Here is a 21812-nt window from a genome sequence, read left to right as displayed (position 1 = left end):
CGCCCTCGTTATGTAGAGTGTATAACTTGGCAGTAAGTATAAACACCTTCCTTCCATCAAAACTCTGGAGACTGTCCTCTCTTAGTCATCAGGTTTATTGTCAGAAAAAAGTGTAAAACTGAAAGCAGACAAAAGGGCATAATCAGAACTACAGTATGCACTTTGTAAACATCTTGCATGGAAATGAAATGACTCATGTAACTGTCACATTTACATACTTGCACAATAAATTAACAATTAAACAATTGGAATCACTATCAAAGGTAAACTACACAACATCACTGTACCAAATGTTGTTGCATAACATTATGAATTAAACAGGCCTTTCTGCAGCAGTGTAACAGGTATGTAATCACAGGTGAGAATTAGACCAAGAATAACTTGACAGGCTTTTTACACCAAACTTCACAAAACGTCTTTTTTGTACAAAAATAATTAACTAGAATGAAAGACCAGGTGCAAAGAAGACAAAACATACCAACAATGCTACGACTAGGAGAAGATTTAGAGCAGATGATAGCAGATGCAAAAACACAGGAGCTCAAGTCTGCATGTGTCATGAAAGTTTGTTACATGAAATCTAGTGCACTTCCTGGTTGAAGTCACATGACGTGTGTCACATGACAAAACTGAAACCACTTCCTGTCTTTCTTAAAGAGACATTACCTGCCATAGAAAACAATGAATTTTTTAAAATCAAAACACAAACATGAAATAAACAACCGTAACAGAACAAAGAGAGTACAACAAAAGGACTAAGTGCACATCCCTATAGGGAGGAGTTTGAGGTTTAGGAAGTCCAGGACCCAGGCACTCATAGCCGAGTTCAGACGTAGATTGTTTAGTTTCCTAGACAGCCTGGGGTGTTGGAGCCTGGTGTTCAAGGCCGACCTGTAGTCAGTGAATAACCGTCTGGCATAGCCCCCCCCCCCCTGTTGACAGATGGGAGAGGATGACGTGCAGTACCTGGGGGGTGGCATCATCTCTGTTGGAGCGGTAGGCAAACTGCAGTGGGTCCAGAGTGCTGGAGGGAGGGAGGACCAGATGCTATATTTTACAAGTCTCTCGAAGCTCTTCAGGACTATTGAGGTCAGTACTACCCGGCTTTTCTGGGTATTTGGTTATGGAGACAATGATGGACCTCTTGAAGCAGGACAGGCCCACAAAGTGAACAAGATAGACGTTGACTAATATGATTAAAGAATACTTGTGCCAGGCGGTCAGCGCAGGTCTTAATGACCAGCCCGGAGATCCCAACCGGTCGGGCTGCTTTCCTGTGGCTCACCCCTTTCAGCACCCTCTCTACGTCCTGCTCGGAGAGGATTAGATGGCTTCATTTAGAAGTATTTCTTACTGTTCAAATATCAGGTTATCCTGTGTAATAATCATCATATCTTCAGATGTGCATTTTGCCCCAAGCATTTGCCATAAAATCCAACTAAATTCTTTCCCCCACTGCATGAATCCTCATGTGTCTTTTTAGATTAAACATGTTTGCATAGGCTTTGTCACAAACTGTACAAATAAAGGGCCTCTCACCTGTATGAATCCTCATGTGTCTTTTTAGATTAGATATGGCTGCATAGGCTTTGTCACAAGCTGTACAACTAAAGGGCCTCTCCCCTGTATGCCTCCTCATATGTAGTTTTAGATGAGCCACTTGAGCATGACCTTTGCCACAAACTGTACAAATATAGGGCTTTTCCCCTGTATGAGTCCTGATATGTACCAATAGTACAGCTTCTCGTCTAAAGCTTTTGCCACAAACTGAACAATGAAAGGGCTTTTCACCTGTATGAGTCATCATGTGACTTTTTAAGTCACCCACTTGAACATGGCTTGTGCCACAAACCATACAAATATACGGCCTTTCTCCTGTATGTGTCCTTAGGTGTATTTGTAGTATGCCCTTTCTGCCATAGCCTTTGCCACAAACTGTACAAATATAGGGCTTTTCCCCTGTGTGAGCCCTCATGTGCGTTTGTTGATGAGACAATTGCTTAAAGCCTTTGCCACAGACTGTGCAAGCAAAAGGCTTTTCTCCTGTATGAATCATTGTGTGCTTCTTCAGAATTCCCTTATAATCAAACATTTTGCCACACTCTGTACAGCCAAACCTTTTCTTCCCCGTGTGACTCCTCATGGAGGGATTTTGTTTTGATGATGTCGGATCCTCTGACAGCTTTTTGCTCAAAGACAATCTTTGGTCCACACGTTGCGTCTTGGGTATTTTCTTCCCTGGGTGGCTCCTTGTGGAGACAATTTGTTTTGATGATTTCAGGTCGTGGGACAGCTTTTTACTCAAAGCCAATCTTTGCTGCTCCGCTTTTTGTGTTTTACGTGATTTCTTCCCTATGTGACTCCTCGTGGAGAGACTTCGTTTAGATGATGTCAGGTCCTCAGACAGTTCTTTGCTCAAAGACATTCTTTGCTGGTCCACATGTTTCTTGTGTGACACAACATCTATGAGCTTATACCCTGTGTGGCCCCTCGTGGAGTGACTTTGTTTTGATGATGCCAGGTCCTTGGACAACTTTTTTCTCAATGATAATTCTTCTTTTTCCACAGTTTGTGTCTTTTGTGATTTTTTCCCTGTGTGACTTCTCATGGAGTGACTTCGTTTTGATGATGCCAGGTCCTGGGACAGCTTTTTGCTCAAAGACGATCTTTGTTCTTCCACATGTTGTGTTTTGTGTGATTTCTTTGCTTTGAGATTCCTCGTGCAGTGAGTTTGTTTTGATGATTTCAGGTCCTGGGACAGCTTGTTGTTTAAAGACACTCTTTGACCTTCCACATTCTGTGTCTTGAATGATTTCAGTGTGTTTAAAGCAGACCGATCTTCCCCGGTCTCCAACACATCACTGTCCTCAGTGATGTCAGATTCAGAGCAATGTGAACAGAGGAGCTGGTCACCACTAGTTGGTTGTGATGTTCCACAGTCCTCTACAGCTTGTGTTGTCATGTGTTCAGTTGAGGTGCTGGCTACAGGCTCTGTCTCTCCGTTTTCAGCATTGTCTTCACTTCCCACTGCTAGCAATGTCAACGCTGGTCTTTGAGGTAGCTCCCCTTGTTCCATTTTAATGTGTGGAGGTTGTGATTCCTTCTGGACCAGACTGGGGCTCCGCTCCTGCTGTTCAGGGGAAACCTCCTCTTTACACACAGGGAGGTGCAGGAAGTCTAGGCAAAATATAAAATGAGAGAAGACGTATTCAATGTTTGAACTTTACATTTTTCCATACAGCGTGTCCTCTGTTTTATAGCTGTGGTAGTTGGGGAACTTCCACTGTAAATAAACATTATAATACATTTTTAAATCATAAAAAATAGATTAAAAATCACACCCTGTGTGAAGTGGGCGGTGTCTTGCTAGCTAATCACAATACTGAATGGAGTCGATCAATCATGTACAAAGGATAAATAAATACATTTATTGAAACACTCTTTATGATGGACAAAACCATAACTTGAAAAAAACAAAATTTGGTTTTTTTCAAGTTATGGTTGCTTATATAGGGCTATGCACATGTGTCATGTGACACTGGCCAATCACAGTCCTGAATAGGCTGTGATTGGCCAATCACAGCGCAGGATAATTCTACTAATTTCCTGGGCCCAGATCACAGCGCAGGAGTTAGTACATTTTTCCAAATCTCACTTATAGGGGCGGTTTCACCGCCCAAAAACAGATACATCGAGTCATCAATTTAGACACCTCCGTATGTATATGCAAAGCAATAGCTGAACCGGCATACAGTGGAGCTTGACTGAACAGCTAGAAGACCTAGACTTTGCTGATGATTTAGCAGTCATAGCACACCAACAGATGCATGAAAAATCACACAAACTAGAGATGACAGCTGCTTTGCTTGGGCTCAAAATCATCTCATCAAAATAATGTGAATTAACAATAAGGACAACTCCCCAATAATCATGGACCAAAACCAACTAGATGAGGTAGCCAGTTTTACATACCTTGGAAGCATAATTACCGTGGATGGAGGAACGAATGAGGATGTCAGTGCAACAAAAGGAAAAGCAAGGACAATATTCAACATCTTAAATAAAATCTGTAAAGCTAACAATATATCACGCAAGACCAAACTGCATATCTTCAATGTTAATATCAAATACACCCTACTTAACTCTACAGATCAGAAACCTGGAAGATAACCACCAACATACTCAAAAAAACTACAAGAATTCCTAAACTGCTATCTCCTAGGAATCTACTGGGCCAACGGCATCTCCAATGCCAACTTGTGGGACATCACAAAAGAGGAAACAATAGACACCCAAATCTGAAGGAGGAAATGGAACTGGATAGGCCACACACTTAGAAAACAAAATAGTTAAATAACAAAACATGCTCTAACATGGAACCCGCAAGGCAGGAGGAAGAGAGGAAGGCCTAGATTCACCTGGAGAAGGACCACATAACAGGTGACATGGTGATGTGCCGAACGATGCTTTGTTTAAGTTGGACATGAGCTTGACAGTAGTATAGTTTCTGCGTGAATTAAACATGTATCTGAACTACTGGTACTACAGTTGTACATTGTGACTTTTAAAAATATATATAAAAGCTTTTAAAATGAACAGTGGGGGGCTGTGGCCAGGGTTTGACAGCGGTATAGATCGTTTTCAACATCTTTGAGCATTTCCGGGCCACTCTACAACAGCGGAAAGGAAACGTGTGTTATATCTTATTGTTGTGCTGTATTTGTATCGTATCTTTGTCCTTTGCGAGGATGTCTCCCGTGTCATTGCAAAGTTGTGTTAGAAATTGGGGACTGTTTAGTTTGTCTGCGTTTGCTGTAAAATGGATTAGCTTTGTTTTAGCATTATCCTACTGTAATTTTTCTCCATTCTGTAATCCACTGCAAATAAATATAGCTTATAAATATAGCATGGAACAGTAAGTGTGACATCGGATAATTCTGAATGCTATTCTGTCTGTGGCCAGAACCAACCAAATCCAGGTTTAACTGTTTTAACCAATCACATCGCTTTGACAGGGTCAAGTTAGTGGGAGTGGCCAGGGGCATGTCTGTGCTTGTAAAAACTAAGGTAGCGCCCCACCCCTCGCAATTGTCATGCGTCCCCAAGTTTGGTGCGTTTAGCTTGCTGGGAACTGGTATTATGGCTGTTTAAAGCCCAGCCATTAGGAACACAGAGGAGGCAGGTCTTCAGCAATTACAGGCTGTCCATATTGGCTGTCTAAGAGCTCCTACCAAGTTTGGGGTCTTTAGCATGTTGGGAACTGGGTTTACTGCTGTTTAAAGCCCACCCAATAGGAACAAAGGGGGTGGGGCTTAAGCAACTACAGCCTGTTCCTATTGGCTTTGTAAGAGCACCTACCAAGTTTGGGATGTTTAACATGCTGGGAACTGGAGTTATGGCTGTTTAAACCCCAGCCAAAAGGACCACAGAGGGGACGGGGCTTAAGTATTATCAGCCTGTCCCTATTGGCCATCTAAGAGCACCTACCAAGTTTGGGACTTTTAGCATGCTGGGAACTGGAGTTATGGCTGTCTAAACCCCAGTCAATAGGAACACTAAGGTGGTGGAGCAATGGTGCACATGTGGCATCCAGGCACACAGGTGTGGCTATTCTGATGGCAGACCCCTGACCAGTGTTGGTGCGGACCGGAGCAACGGTGCGCCTCGCAGGTCCACATGTTACGTTTGTGACGTCCACCTACCCACCCTCTAGGAAATTGACAATTGTTGTTTTAACATTAGTTACCTAATCTTAGGTGCTACTATAACCATTACATTTGTAGTAATAGCAAATTCCGGTTCTCAGGAAAATCACCACTAAACAATTAATCAATGGTCAATGAAATTTGTCCCTGAGCAAGACTCTTAACCCCTAATTGCTCACAGGTTCTCATTGGAAACAAGACCGCAAGGACTTTCATGAACGACCTGTTAACACTTGCATGACTAAGCTATCAATATGACCGATTTTGAGAATTTAAAGTGGATTATCTTCTCTCATGAAGCTATGAGAAAGTTCCCCTTTCATGACTTTTCCTAAATATTTGTTTCAAATCATCTCCGTTTTTTTTTTTTTCTGAAACGTATTATAAATATGAAATATATACCATATATACCATCCCAACCGTTATATTTCGGCTAAATTGACCGCTCTCCCCCTCTCTCCCCCAGGCAAGAGCAGTTGACACCTCTAGACCCCCCGCAGAGCGGCCCGTAGACGAGCTGCGAAGCGAGTCTATGCAAGTCTATGTTGCCATGTCTGCTTATTATAAGCGACTTTGGGCTTGTTTTTCACGTCTTCCTATTATTATTATTATTATTATAATTATATATATATAATTACATTATAATGGTAATAATAATATAGCTGCCCACGTGTTTTGTGCAGTTTGCACACTGGGTTGTTTACAAGTTACTATAGTTCGCTTGCTGCTACTAGATTTATAGCAGCATTACTTGACGGTCATATTATGACAGTCATGACGAAACTTCAACCTGTTTTTTGCACTTTCTCCATTTACAGCAGCCCGTATATCTACATAAAAGTTCGGATTTCAAATATAAAGTTCTTATTCCGTGGCCACGGATGTTACAATTTACTTCGGGTGGGTATAAGTACCCGTAACTTCTGTATTGTTCAATAAAAAGCATTTTAATCCGATTGGCGATCATTTGCTCATAGAGTTATAGTGTATCAGAGTGCAATTACACCTCCCAACCGATAGGGTCACGTAGTTGAAAGCATGGAGAAAATACGGAGAAAATGGCCACCGATCGGATTAAAATGTTTTTTTTTTGACAATACGGAGATTATGGGTACTTATGGGTTACCCGAACAGAATTTTAACATCCCTGGCCATGAGATAAGCACTTTATATTTGAAATATGAACGTTTATGTAGATGTACGAGTTGTAAATGGAGAAATGCAAACACCAGGTGTACGTTCTGCCATGACGCTTGGCGGCGAGCTAACAATGCTAGCTCCTAGCCTCGTTACTCCACTGTTGTTTTGGCCACATCTTCAGTGAAATACTTCCATACGAACGTCGAGCGGCCTGTTGTTTAGCTGGGGCTGCCCTCACCTACTGTAGCTGCTGTGTTCGCTACAATGTTATATTGTTTATACAACTAGATTCTGTCCCGAAAAAGACTAACGCAATACTGGCCGCTTCCTAGTCCTGGTCCAGAGCGTTAGTGAGATTATTTTTATTTACTCCACTGCGCCCTCTACAGATCTGGACAATTTGAACTTACCATTAACCAAATCTGTAGAGGGCACTGTGGAGTAAATATAAATAATTTCCGTCTCGCGGACATATTTTATTTTCTGCCCAAAAAGTGTATTTTACAGAGTAGGTGGGGTGCTGAGAGGCTTCCCACCTCCGAGACTAGACTTTCAACAACACAAAACAGCCTTTGTTTCGGTGAGTAGCGAAATGGTTTTGTTTATTTTCACTACTCTTGAGGGAACTTGAGGGAACTGACTAACGCTCTGGACCAGGGCTAGCCGCTTCCCACCGTGGTGAAGTTAGTTTCAGCCTCAGGTTGAATATTCACCCAGTGGATATTACTCCAGTAAAGTAAAATACCTCAAAATTAAGTACAGTAATTGAGTAAATGTACTTAGTAACTTTACACCACCACAGAGAGGAGCGAAACTGATGGGTGGGGATTAGGCTTGTAACTGGAGAACAATGGGCCAACGACCAACCAAAACCACTCATGCTACTGTTGTCCCTGCAAGTTAAAACCACTCTCCGCCCCCACAAGACCGACAGAAACACAGAAACACTGCTGTGTTTGTAATGTAATTTAAACCACTTAATGATTCTAAAACGGATATCTGTTGGGATCGAAAGCTTCCTCAACATTCGAACTGTGTTAATATGGAAAAAAACGAAAATCAGCCAAAAAAAAAAAAAGTTATTTAGCTAGTTTCTACTGTTTTTCAACTCGCGAGTTGATGCCCGAAACACCAGGCCTGCTCACAATATAGGAGTCAGACAGAAATACACACTAGCCTACTGCTTCATGTCTCACTTTTCTCAGGGCACAACGTATGCAGTAACATTTTCATAGACCTGCCTGCTTATTTCTCTCTCAAAATTTGGCAACCCATTTCACTGTCTGTTTCACTGAAGAGTTTAATGTGACGCTACAGATTGCGCGGTTTTATACGCTTTTTTTTAATAAAGATTTTACATACAGAATCTGCTGTTACCATTACATTTTATAATACTATTTTATATATATATATATACTACATTACTATTTTATAATGTTTCTGCCTGCAGCAGAGTGCAATTGAGATGTTAATGGCTATTTAGAAGACAATGGAACCCCCCACTGTTTGGGGGAGAAAGTGTGAACTAGTCTGGAGCCAAGAGGGGAGACAGTGGCCAATAGGATAGCCTGATTTGGGGATCAAAATGATCGTTTTTCAGGCTTGGTGGAGGAGTATGAAACCTCAGTCATGCGAGTGTTAAAAGGAATTATCCTTATCAATAAGGTGAATCAACTATCAATTAATGATTTTGCTCTGGTCGGTAGATAGCAATGATAATTGTGTTGCCCATTATCACCGGGCGAAAGTTAGGGCCCCTAGTCTTGTTAGATAAGTGCTAATAGTCTTTTTTTTTTTTTTTTTACCTAAGATAGTGTCACAACTGGTCTTCCTAGGTAGTAATGCCAATGTTGACACATCAGCCTCCTCTTCCTGTTCCTCTTTAATGTGTGGAGGTTGTGGTTCCTCCTGGACCAGACTGGGGCTCCTCTCCTCATGTTGTGGAGGTTGTGGTTCCTCCTGTACGAGACTGGGGCTCCTCTCCTCATGTTGTGGAGGTTGTGGTTCCTCCTGGACCAGACCTGGGCTCCTCTCCTCATGTTGTGGAGGTTGTGATTCCTCCTCGACCAGACTGGGACTGCTCTCCTCATGTTCGGGGGAAACCTCTTTACACACAGACAAAAGGAGGAGAGAAAAGGCAGCATCAGCGGGACAACTCAGATGAGAGTGTTAGGACGAGATCCAAGTTCTACCAGCTAAACTAGTTTTTTGTTTTGTTTGGCGAGGTAGCTTGAACAGGTATGTTATGTGGACGAGCTGCCCTAGCCTAGCCTGGTAAACCCTCCCTCCGGAAATCTCATTTCTATTTGATTCCAGGAGTGAGTCTGGCCTGATCGCCCATTCTGCAATATTGGCTGTGGGCTGGAGTTGGGTGGGAGTAATACCGTTGACTGACCCCTTCAGCCAATGATAATTTTTTCCCTTCAGCCAATCAGCAGTTCACCAGTCTAATGTGACGCAACGGGACTTTTGAGACGGCCATGCCCAAAATGGGTTGCCTTATTCGGATACATGGGTGTCACTGCCTGCCCCTACCGGTTCTCTAAATTTTTATTTTTAAATAGGCTTTGTCATGATTAATTGACCACATATATGAAGTTAAACAACTAAATTCTATCCAAACGATATCTTATAAGTAAATTCCGTGCCTCAAAATAGAAGTTAGAGAGCTTTTTGAAGTAAAAAAATAGCGGAGAATATAGCGGACAAGAAAAAGATGGCTGCCGTTCGTGTTTTGGGCTCACTCGAACTCGCCACCTGATTGGCCAACGTAAGCTGTCAATCACAGAACAATGAGCGACGACGCTGATAGGCTCGTCCGTTTGGCGTACACAGCCAATATTGCAGAAAGGCGGATCAGGCCAGACTCACTCCTGAAATCAAATGGAAATGAGATTTCCGGAGGGAGGGTTTACCAGGCTAGCCCTAGCCTGGCATGGCCAGATTAATATCACTGCGTAGATATTAGTCTGGAATCTCTGTGTGGAACCTGCATTTCCAAGGGGCGGATAAAAAAAATGCCTCTGGTGATAAACCTGCCCCATATTTGCATACTGGTTCCTAATTGGTGACCCGGAATACAATCACAACCAAGCGGAGCCAGACTTATTTTTTTTGCACTGGCAGATTTGTCTGTTTCCGGGCTAGAGCTAGCCTGGTAAACCCTCCCTCCGGAAATCTCATTTCTATTTGATTCCAGGAGTGAGTCTGGCCTGATCGCCCATTCTACAATATTGGCTGTGGGCTGGAGTTGGGCGGGAGTAATACCGTTGACTGACAACCCCTTCAGCCAATGATCGTTTTTCCCCTTCAGCCAATCAGCAGTTCACCAGTCTAATGTGACGCAACGGGACTTTTGAGACGGCCATGCCCAAAATGGGTTGCCTTATTCGGATACATGGGTGTCACTGCCCGCCCCTACCGGTTCTCTAAATTTTTATTTTTAAATAGGCTCTGTCATGATTAATTGACCACATATATGAAGTTAAACAACTAAATTCTATCCAAACGATATCTTATAAGTAAATTCCGTGCCTCAAAATAGAAGTTAGAGAGCTTTTTGAAGTAAAAAAATAGCGGAGAATATAGCGGACAGAAAAGATGGCTGCCGTTCGTGTTTTGTCGGCTGGATTCAGGCTGCACTCGGTGCCATTCGGGCTCACTCGAACTCGCCACCTGATTGGCCAACTGTCGCTGTCAATCACAGAACGATGTGCGACGGCGCTGATAGCCCCCACAATGGGCTATCAGGCCAGACTCACTCCTGGAATCAAATAGAAATGAGATTTCCGGAGGGAGGGTTTACCAGGCTATAGCTAGAGCTGCTCCCACCCTAGGGACTTTTAAGAACCTGCTTACGACCCACCTTTTCACTGTAGAGGACTCCTAGGTTAACTTGTTATTTTTTGTGTGTGTGTGTGTGTGCAGGGCCGGTGCTAGGCAATTTGGCGCCCTAGGCAATATCCCCCCCCCCATTTACAAATAAGAGCACCTCAGTCTCTTTTAAACAGAAAGTAATTCAGAGGACAGGAGCCTATCCTATGTCTGACAGCGCCGCGCCACCATTTTAGTGATTACGCTGCAATGTAATCAGATTTATAAAAATAAATGTATCTCGAATTTATTTTCCCAGATTGCGTTTTTGGTGAAAACAAGCTATATTCAACTGCCAATACAGAATGGGCGATCGCAGTTACAATTTATTTTTTCCCGGTGGAAAGAAGAGAGACTTTTTACAGAGACATTGTTTGTTCACATCCGGGTTGAAAAAAAAAGTTCTGTGGATTGTCAAAAAGACTCAAAATAAGGTAAAACCGCTGGCAGTGGTGGATGAATTATTTAATTAATACCTGGCAATGAATGTGTTAAATGTCTGAAAATACTTGTGAACATGAATATTATTACATTATTATTACATATTAATGCAAAAGATAATTATGTGAACAAAAAAACATGAATTTTCACAACTGATGATAGTTCTGTCAAACAAGTCTATGAAGCTATCTATGAAATCAATAAAAACGTTTAATCTGGAACACAAGTGTAGCGGGGATCTCTGCTTCATCTCTCTCTCAGATAAGGAGTAAGGACCTTGGCCTGAAAAATGTTGAAGACCAGTGATTTAGGGATTCAGCACTCAGCAAAGGCCAGATAGCAGAACACACCACAGTGTTTGACCCTCATGAGCACAATCTTCTCACACACAAGCAGGTAAAAGGCAGCAAATGTCCCTTAATGTCAACACCTAGACAGATAGATGCAATGAAAGTTTAGAAACGGTTTAACTGTGTGCGACATTAAAGTTGAAGACATAAAACAAATAGATGAAAGCAAATAAGAATAAAAGTAAAATAAATACGAAACAAATACAAAGATTTGTATTAAATGATACACATTAATGTGGCTAAGTACATGTTATGACACTAAGTGATTGAATAAAACATAAGACCTGGAATTTCAGCATGGGATTGCGGGAATTGTGCATAATTAAATTGATCCCGCACATTTTGCACTTAGAATTCAGCTAATCTTAATGCAAGAGGACTGGCTGACTGATAGAGGTGGGGTCCGGGGAGGTCCCGCCTCCACCAGGGGTCCTTGAGGGGGCTCCAGGGGGTCCCCAGCAAAGTGATTGATTGTTAGGAACCAAATGGATCCTTGCCAGTCTGTAATTCTTAGAGTTCTGGGGGTCCATGCGCTCTCTCTCTCTCTGCCTCCCTCTAAAAGCCACGCACCAAAAATAGCCAATCTACAAGCTCACAGCATGTCCCTTCAACCCAGCCAAAAGGAGGACAGCTTAGTGGTTCTGAAACTTGTTCATGTCAAGGACCCAAAATAAATATGTAATTGGCCGCAGACCCCCATTTCCCCCCTAGATTTTGTTTAAAATGGCAGATCTACGAGCTCACAAAGCAATGCATTGTGAGCTTGTAGTATGTATATAGGGTTGTATATTGCTGTACATCTCTGCTGTCGGGCAGAAACCAGCTAACTCCAAAATGTTCATTTTTCAGGAAATGAAAAAAAAAAACTAAACAAAAAGTGGAGGTTTTGTTCATCATTGATAAGAACAGCTGAATGGACCTCCAAGCTCACAATGAGGTCAAAAGGGGGTGGAGCCTGGAGTCAGCAAAACTAGCTAACTCCACCCCCCTTTGGTGGACTTAGCTGGTTTAGCAGAAAGTTTGAAATTCTTTTTAATACTTCTTTTATAAGCATTTTTAAGCTTTTTTTCTTTTTTTCTTCAACACACAGACGTAAAGGGTGTTCAATGGCATTGATTTATGAAAAAAAAGTGAAAAAGCTCAACAATGGAGTTAGCTGGTTTCTGCCCGACAGCAATGATATGCTGTATTAACTAATTCCTCTGGGGACCCCTGGAACCCCCTTCAAGGACCCCTGCGGTCCCCGAACCCCACTTTGAAAACCACTAGCTCAGCCAATGAAAGCGATGCCAAAAGGTGGGAAGGCAAACATGCAGTGAAGCTACTGGTAAATGTAAAAGCAGCTCATGTTGAACAGAAACCTTGAATCTCCATATTTCAACGTCCCCCTCCCAAAATCAATCGTCAATGTGAGCTTAGATCGGCTATTATCACTTTTTAAAAAAATGTTTTCAATATAAGAGTAAAAAAGGTTTTGAACATGACAAGGTTTCCACCAGTGGTGGAAAAAGTACTCAAATTGTTTACTTAAGTAAGAGTATCTATACTGCAGTGTAGAAATACTCTGTTAAAAGTCAAGAATTTAAAATCTACTTGAGTAAAAGTACAAAAGTATAGGTATCAAAATGTACTTTAAGTACCAAAAGTAGAAAGTAGTCATTATGCATAATGTCCCATTTCACAAGTTTTCAAATGTATAAATAACTTTTGAAAATAGCAGATCTACAAGCTTGTAGATCGGCTATTTTCAAATGGTTGAAATGTATATAGGGCTGAAGTGGGTAATATGTTATGTAAAATCTAGTAAGTAGCTAGTAAGTAACTACTAGTATCTAAAGTTTTCAAACAATTGTAGCGGAGTAAAAGCATAATATGTCTTGGAGATGTAGTGGAGTAGAAGTAAAAAGTTGTACTTAAGTAGGCTACAGTACTTGAGTAAATGTACTTAGTTACTTACACCACTGCAAGGTTTCCACCTGACAGCCAGGGAAAGATGTGTTAACAAACCTGTAGTGTGTAGATCGAGGTCCATATCAAAGTCAATGTCCAGCAGTTTGTTTTGTTTCTCCAGCAGAGTTTCTAGTGTCTCTATCTCTCTCTGAAAGAGGTTGCACATGCACTCTGCAGCCGCACTGAGGCGCTCCAACACAAACACTCTGACAAGCTTCACACAACAAACATCAGCACCACGCTGCTGTTTGTCCAAAACACACAATATCTCCTCTCCCACCGATGTCATGTGTTCATTTATCTTCAGCCGTACAGACTCCATTTGACACGTTTTACCTCCTTTATGAGACATATTGTTCACTTTGTTCATTTGTTGTTCTCTTGTTCCCCCAAAAGACACGTACTTACTGCTGATAAGTACACGTGTTTCGCTCATGCGCAATAAAAGGGTCCAGAGTCCACCACACACCGTTGCCGTTCGCCCCCTGGTGGAGGAGGTGTGTAACTGTTACTGAAGAAAGAAAGAAAGAAAGAAAGAAAGAAAGGTAGAAAGGTAGAAAGGTAGAAAGAGAGAGAGAGAGAGAGAGAGAGAGAGAGAGAGAGAGAGAGAGAGAGAGAGAGAGAGAGAGAGAGAGAGAGAGAGAGAGAGAGAGATGATGATGATTATGCCAAAACTATATCATATAATCACTGTGGGCCCATATTGAGATCAGTTATTAAAATCATTAAATAGATATTAATTCAACAAAAGGCATTTTAATGCCTCTGGACATTGACTTTAAGTTGCCTTATTGCACACATAGCTAAAATGCAATGGCAATATTAGGCCTGCCTTTCGGGCTGGAAGGGTGACCATACGTCCTCTTTTACCCGGACATGTCCTCTTTTGAGGTGCTGTCCGGCCTGTCCGGGGGGAGTTTATAAAATCCTTCAAATGTCCGGTGTTTTGGGATTATTATTTGTTTTACACTGAAAGCGCTAAATATGGTCCTTCCGTAACCCTGGTTCCGCAACACGGCTGCTGACAGGCTGCTGGAGGCACACGTGACTCACGTGTGCCTCCAGCAGCCTGTCAGCAGACGTGACCAAACACACACACTCACTCACACACACACTCACTCACACAGACACACACGGAACAGTGTCGCGCTCAGCGCTGCCTATCATTGCTCCCCGAAAAAGTTACACAGACAGACAGAGGCGGAGAAAATGCCGAAACGCAAATGTAACTTCACGGATGAAATGCTCAAAAAGTACCCGTGTTTTCGTCTGGGTCGTGACAAATGCGAAGCAGAGTGTACTGTTTGCAAAGCAGGAACATATGTCTCCGTGGCAAATAAGGGTAGAGATGTTATTTTGAAGAATGGGGTACCTAAACATTAAATAACAGGCTACTTCTCTTTTTTCTTTTTGTTTCATTAACAGGTTTTGAGGCATTTTTTACATTTTTACATGATTATAGACATGAGAAAGATGTTATTTTGAAGAATGGGGTACCGAAACATTAAATAACAGGCTACTTCTCTATTTTCTTTTGTTTAATTAACAGGTTTTGAGGCATTTTTTACATTTTTACATTATAGACATGAGAGAGGTTATTTTGAAGAATGGGGTACCAAAACATTAAATAACAGGCTACTTCTCTATTTTCTTTTGTTTAATTAACAGGTTTTGAGTCATTTTTTACATTTTTACATTATAGACATGAGAGAGGTTATTTTGAAGAATGGCTCCCCCAAAATAATTAAATAACATAACCCTAACCTAATCCTAACCCTAACCCTAACCTTAAAACCGAAATAAAGTTTAAAAAAAACAGTTACAAAATCCACACATTTTTGCCCAAAAAAACGGCCAAAACCGCCCAGAACCGCCCCAAAAAACGGCCAAAACCGCCCAGAACCGCCCCAAAAAATCGCGCGCGCGCGCTGCGCGCGCGTGCATTCGTTAGGTGTCCTCTTTTTGGGAATTCAGAATATGGTCACCCTCATTTCTACTATTTCAAATGTTTTCAAAAACAGCAGATCTACAAGCTCACAATGTGTCTCACTGTGATGTGTTGTGAGCTTGTACATCTGTTATATTCGAATAAGCAAAGTATGACAAGGGTTAAAGTGGATAAACTGCTTAGCTGGGGACCCCCTGGGACCTCCACAAGGACCCCTGTGGGTTTTGGCCGACATCTACCAAAAACCTTGGTGCAACTTTCCACAGTGCCTTCAAATTAGATCAACACATCAGTTCCATTGTTAAAAACACCTTTTTTTCAATTATAACGTAAAAGAGCAAGACCACTTTGGTTGAGGTTTGGGTTGTGTAGTTACCTTGCCATGATGTAACTCCAAAGGTGGGCAAGAAATCAAAAATAATTGCTCCATTGATTCGATAATTCTAAATATACTCCTCATTGACTTACATTATACAGTGAAACAGCTCTCAAAGTCACTCTTTTAGCACATAAATGAACACAAACTAAGCTGATACTGACAATATAGAGTTTATTTTTATATATAAATTTTTATCCCACGATTTTGTAACCCTTTTTCACCCGGTGCCAATTTTCTAAGTGATCCTGGGTGCTACATTCCCCCCACCAGCCTAGGGAGCCCAGGGCCGAGCTCATGCCTCCTTCAATGCATGAGAGCCAACTGACCTTCTTGTCACCTGACAGGGGGGAGTTTACCCGGTATGTAGCGCGTGGAAGGAACACGTTATTCCAACCAGTTCCCTTCCCCTCCATCAGGCGCCCCGGCAGTCATGGGGGAGGCAGTATAGAGACCAGGATTACTACATGTTTTTGTGAGGGTATTAAGTACCCTAGGAGACACGGGGAGAACATGCAAACTCCACACAGAGTAGGCCCTTTCGCCAACCCCACCTAGGGTATGGGCGCTGATGACACGGAGGAGAAGACACGCCCCCCAGCGCCCACAGCGACCCCGGTACAATATAGAGTTTTAATACAAATGTTTACTTCCTGTTGAATTATTATCTTATATTTTATTAGGAAGAAAACCCGGACTGGATTCATAGATCCGGATCCGGATCTTCAAATAGTAAAATCAAAAGGAAGTTGACATTTTTATTAAAAACGTCAACAGTACTGGGTTTGGTGATGTTCTATATTGTCTGAATCAGCTTCGTTTGTGTTCGTTTACGGGCTAAAATAGTGACTTTGAGAGCTGTTTCACTGTACAATGTAAGTCAATGAGGAGCATATTTTGAATTATCAATTTCTAATCAATGGAGCAATTCATTTTGATTATTATTGTATGTTTTATATATAATTTATAATCGTTGCTGTCCGGCAGGAACCAGCTAACTCCATTTTTCCGTTTTTGCATTTTTTTCCATAAATCAGGGCCATTGAACACCCTTTACGTCCGTGTGTTGGTAAAAAAAAATATTGAACGAATGGAAAGTATTAAAAAGTGCTTCTGACAAAACTGTACTTACTGTAAGTACAGCACTTGAGTAAATGTACTTGATCTGAATGATTTTGCATGAACTTTGCAGAAAAAAGCACCTGAAAACGCAGTTCAAATACAAGGTCAACTAAGTTCAACTATCAATCATTTAAGTGGGGGACCGCCTGGAACCCCCTCAAGGACCCCTGGGGTCCCTGGACCCCACTTTGAGAACCACTGTACAGTGTGGCTACAATACATTATGGTCCGCACTAGCTTTCTGACGTTGATCGTTGATTTTTCATTTACTGACAGACAGACAGACAGACAGACAGACAGACAGACAGACAGACAGACAGACAGACAGAGTGCTTTCAAGTGCGTCCAAGTGCTTGTCAGGGTGGGGATCCCCAGCAGTGGTGTAAAGTAATTAAGTACATTTACTCACTGTACTTAAGTACAATTTTGAGGTAATTGTACTTTACTTGAGTATAACAATTTCCAATACTTACTTCCAATACTTGCAACACGAGTTGCCAGGTTCTGGAAAGAAACAAGCATCCAGTGTTAAATCGTTCGCCATTAACGGCAGGCTCGCAGGAATTTTCAGCGCATGTTTGACTATCATGAGACTCTACAATGAATCGTAGTAGAGAAAAAAATAACATTGCGTCGGTTATAATAGACGAACTTCACTAACCCTCGCGCTCCCATTATAACAACGGAGGGTGTTTAAAAAATGACGACAGGGGAATATATGGAAAAAAAGAACGCCACTTTTTACGTCGCTAGGTGAGTAACGAGACATGAAAGATAACACTTAATTTGTCCGGAATTCTCCTTTAACAAGCAGTGCAGCTTTGTCAGGTAAGGATTTACGGCGTATGCAGTGGTTACATGTTTTGACTTTGCTTTCTACGTCGACTGACATTTTTGGCCAATAGAACCGTGTTCTGACGAGGTCTAATGTTCGCTCCACGCCCATGTGGCCAATGTCATCATGCAGGCTTTTCAGGACCATGGGTCTCAACTCTTCTGGTAGAACAAGTTGGTAGGAAAACTGCACCATCTTGTCGTTTTCGATATAGTAAGCCGTTTAACAGTTCCAGCCTGTTCCATTCCCTTAATATCAACCCGAGTTCAGGGAGTTCGTTCCTCAAAAACGGTGGAGGTTTCTCTCCGGTCTCCATCTGGTGTATCACTTCTCGAATACAGGCATCGGCTTTCTGCTTTTCCATCAATTCAGTAGCTGTGAAATTGGGAATGACGGGTAGACCGCCAAGCTTATCTTCATCTCCAAAGCTTACTGGTATGGCCTTTGGGCTATAGGTAAGTGACATGACTAAAGCCGTGACGGGCAATGTCCCCGCAGGCTCTCCATAAAAAATGGAATGGACCAAATGTTTTTCACAGATAGCTTTGATTGTGCTTTCAACCATCAGGTTTGAGTGTTCCGATTCAGGTAAGTGTCTTTGAGTGAATTGCATTATCCGTTCCATCTCTTTCTGGGATGTGAAGTCATCAATCAATCTACTATGTGGTCGTCTGGACAGTCCATCTGCATCCTGGTTCAGCTTTCCTGCTCTGTACTGCAGTTGGAAGTTGAATGTTGACAAAGCAGATAGCCACCTATAGCTCGTAGCATCAAGCTTAGCAGAGCTAAGTATGTAGGTTAACGGGTTACTGTCAAGTGACCACGAGGAATGGAGTTCCATACAAATAATCTTGAAATGTCTCTGTTACCGCCCATTTGAGGGCGAGGAATTCCAATTTGTGAGCTGGGTATCTAGCTTCACAAGGTGATAAGCCATGGCTTGCATAAACAATGACGCGTCTCTGCCCCTGCTGTTCCTGGTATAGGGTGGCACCTAACCCCACAGTGCTTGCATCTGTATGTAAGATATAGGGTAACTTGGGGTCAGCAAACCCAAGGATGGGGGCAGTTGTCAACTTGTCTATGATCATCTCAAATGCTACTTGGCATTCTGTTGTCCATCTATCACCAAAGTTATCTTTAGGATTGTGGTATTTTCCTGTATTCACCTTGGAGTTACTGTGCTTCCACAGAGGTGGGTATCCAGCAGTGAGTACATTGAGGGATTCACGATCTTTGAGTAATCTTTTAGATAGCGACGATAGTAGCCGCAAAATCCTAACAGCGTTCTTAACTCCTTCAAGTTGTTTGGTTTTAAGGGTGGAAATCTTTTCAGGGTCTGTTTCAATGCCTTTTTCGGAAACAATGTGGCCAAGGTACTTGACGGACGACTGGAAAAAATTACATTTCTCAGGAGACAACTTTAAGCCATACTCCTTCAATCTGTTGAGCACGTTTAACAAACGTTTTTCATGTTCTTCCCGAGTCTGGGAGAAAATTATCAAGTCGTCAATGAAGACAAGGGCTTGTTTCAGATTTAATTCTCCCATACAACGTTCCATGAGCCTCTGAAAGGTGCTCGGGGCATTGGTAATCCCTTGTGGCATCCTGTTAAATTCAAAGAATCCCAGTGGGCAGACAAATCCAGTTTTGTGTTTGTCTGACTCCTCCATCTCGATTTGGTAAAAGCCGGACTTGAGGTCTAGTACTGAAAACCACTTTGATCCGTTCAAAGCTGAGAAAGACTCTTCCAGATTTGGTAAAGCATATGAATCCTTCACTGTTTGGAGGTTGAGCTTCCTATAATCTATACAGAGTCTGACGTCACCGTTCTTTTTTCTGACGACTACGATCGGCGAAGAGAAAGGGGACTCTGATTCCCGTATATGATTTCAGCTTTAAGGAGTTCTTGGAGATGCTTACACACAGCTTCCACATCCTGGGGGTGTATCGGTCTCGATTTGTGCTTAAAGGTTGTTTCATCACTGAGCTTTATGTGATGTTTTAGCTTGTCAGTGCGACCAAAGTCGAGGTCGTGCTGTGCGAAGACATCTGGCATGGAGTTCAGTGTCTTAGTTATTCGATCTTTCCATTCATTGGGTATTGGAGAATTCCCGAAGTCGAAGTCTCTCTCTGAGTTTTGGTCAGGTTTAGTGTGAGTGTCAGGGTTATCAGTGGTGATGGGCTCAACGCTTTGAATGGCATTCACTTCAGCTATTATGCTTTTTGGAGAGATGGTGATTTCATGGCCTGATTCATTTTTAAGGATCACTGCTATGCAGCGGGGCAGTTTGGGTGGGAGGCTCGTTAGGCCACCGTTGACCATTATGCCACCTGGTAGGGATGAGATTTTTGGTGGTTCAACCACCACCCAATTTCCAGTGTTGGGTATTCGGCAACTGACTGAACCTTCCACAACTTTTGTTTGACCAGGGCCAATAGTTTCGGGGTCTTTGCTGAACAGTCTCACAACTCCGAGGCTGGAATCAACTTCTTGTCTCATTTCAAGAGTTTTAAGGACAACTCTGTAGCCATAGGGCAGTGTATGGTCATTCTGAAGTGTGGCGTTTGAGTACTGCTCATAAAGGACATCTAATGTGTTAGTGCCTATTAAGACTGATGACAGGGTTGAGCCAATGTCGGGCACGATTAAGGCTAAGGTGGGCACTTCGAGATCTAGGCCAAGGGAACACTTGGGGAATATGATGTTCACTTCAATATACCCCAAGTAGGGGACTTCTTGGCCGTTGGCGGCTTCCACTTCGAGTAAATTGTTCAGTGACTGGATAGGTACATGTGACAGGTTCTCTGAGTCTGGGATGAGTCTGGGATTGTTGTCACTTGTGAACCTGTGTCTAACAAGCAATTACAATCTTTTCCTGCTATTATCACTTGTGCAGTGGTTTTAGCTCCAATTAGCCCTTTTGGTAGGGTTACGGCCCGTTGCTTTGGGTGTGAGCATGCTAATGAGGCATGCTGTTTCCTCTTGGGACACTTTGTTGGTGTCTCAGCCGCCATTTGTCCCTCAATGGTAACTGATGCTAGTTTAAATCATCCGATTCTGTGGAGCCATGTTTTGATTCCCATTCCAGTTGTCTCTCTCTTAACAGTTTCCTTTTTGCAGCTACGAGAGAGGAGTTGGGCTCAGCTTCACATTGAGGCTTTATGTGCCCATTTTCACCACATCTGAAACAGTACCAGGGCCTTGGCTTGTTACTGTGGTGTTTGTTTCCATCACGGTTGCTAGACTGTGTTTTTTGTGGTCTGGCACTCTCATCCGGGGACTTGCTAGTAGTGGGCTTTTGAGGTGCTTTCTGGGAATGGGTTTTGTTGTCTTTTTGTGTCATTTTTGTAAGTTGGGACTGCAACTGAGCTATTTTCTTTTTTAGGTCTTGTATTTCGGGATTAGACTGACTGTGTCTTTCTGGTGATGTGTTGTATTCCTCAGCACACTGACCATAGGCACCTTGGAAGTGTGAGGATACTTTCTGCTTTGAAGCACTAAAGTGCTGTTTCATGCGACACTCTTTGGAGTAACGCTTTTCCTCTTCAGTGCGGAGTAGCAACAGGAGTTCTGCAAAGGTAGGTGGGTTGTCTTTCTTGTCTTTATCTTCAAGTTTTAGTTCGGATATCAGGGCATTGACATAACAACCTCTGCAAAACTGTTTCAGAAGCTGTCTGTCCATATCGGTTGCTTTTACACCGCCTCTCCTGAGGGTGGTGTTCAGCACTACTTGGAGTCGTTGAAGGTAAGTTGAGGGCTTCTCAGTGTAGTCTTGTAGTGTATTAAGGAACTTGAAATAAAGGTCATCCCCGTCTTCAACTGTGCCGAAGGCTGAGTCAAGAATCTCCAAATACATGGATGGGGTGAGTAAGGTGTCAGCTGCTTTACAATGTCAACAGCTGGTGACAAGAGGCTCTCAAGTATTCTCCTTGATTTGTGTAGATCTGATTGTTGAGCATCTCCGAGTAAGAAGTCAGCATTAGATCGCCATGTTTCCTAATCAACTTCGTCCAGAGAAGGGTTAGGGTTTCAGTTCAGTTGAGTTGTCTTAAATCCAAAATGTTGTGA

The 21812-nt window shown here is 42.4% G+C and overlaps 1 protein-coding gene across 1 annotated transcript; it reads right to left on the bottom strand.

Moving 5' to 3' along the window:
- Window positions 1-986: 986 nt before the first annotated feature.
- Window positions 987-21600, bottom strand: LOC308087021 (uncharacterized protein; the record flags this gene model as incomplete). The annotated part of the gene is made up of 4 exons (XM_080430663.1): window positions 987-3177; window positions 8651-8950; window positions 13517-13798; window positions 21156-21600. The coding sequence occupies 4 exons, from the start codon at window positions 21598-21600 to the stop codon at window positions 1439-1441; spliced, it is 2766 nt and encodes a 921-aa protein (XP_080286789.1). The 3' UTR covers window positions 987-1438.
- Between the last annotated feature and the right edge of the window lie 212 nt (window positions 21601-21812).

The sequence above is a fragment of the Gymnoscopelus braueri genome (assembly GCF_963280865.1).
Source record: "Gymnoscopelus braueri genome assembly, chromosome: 6".
Taxonomy (NCBI): domain Eukaryota; kingdom Metazoa; phylum Chordata; class Actinopteri; order Myctophiformes; family Myctophidae; genus Gymnoscopelus; species Gymnoscopelus braueri.
Note: the sequence above shows the minus strand (reverse complement) of the source record. Positions and strands in the feature narration are given on the sequence as shown.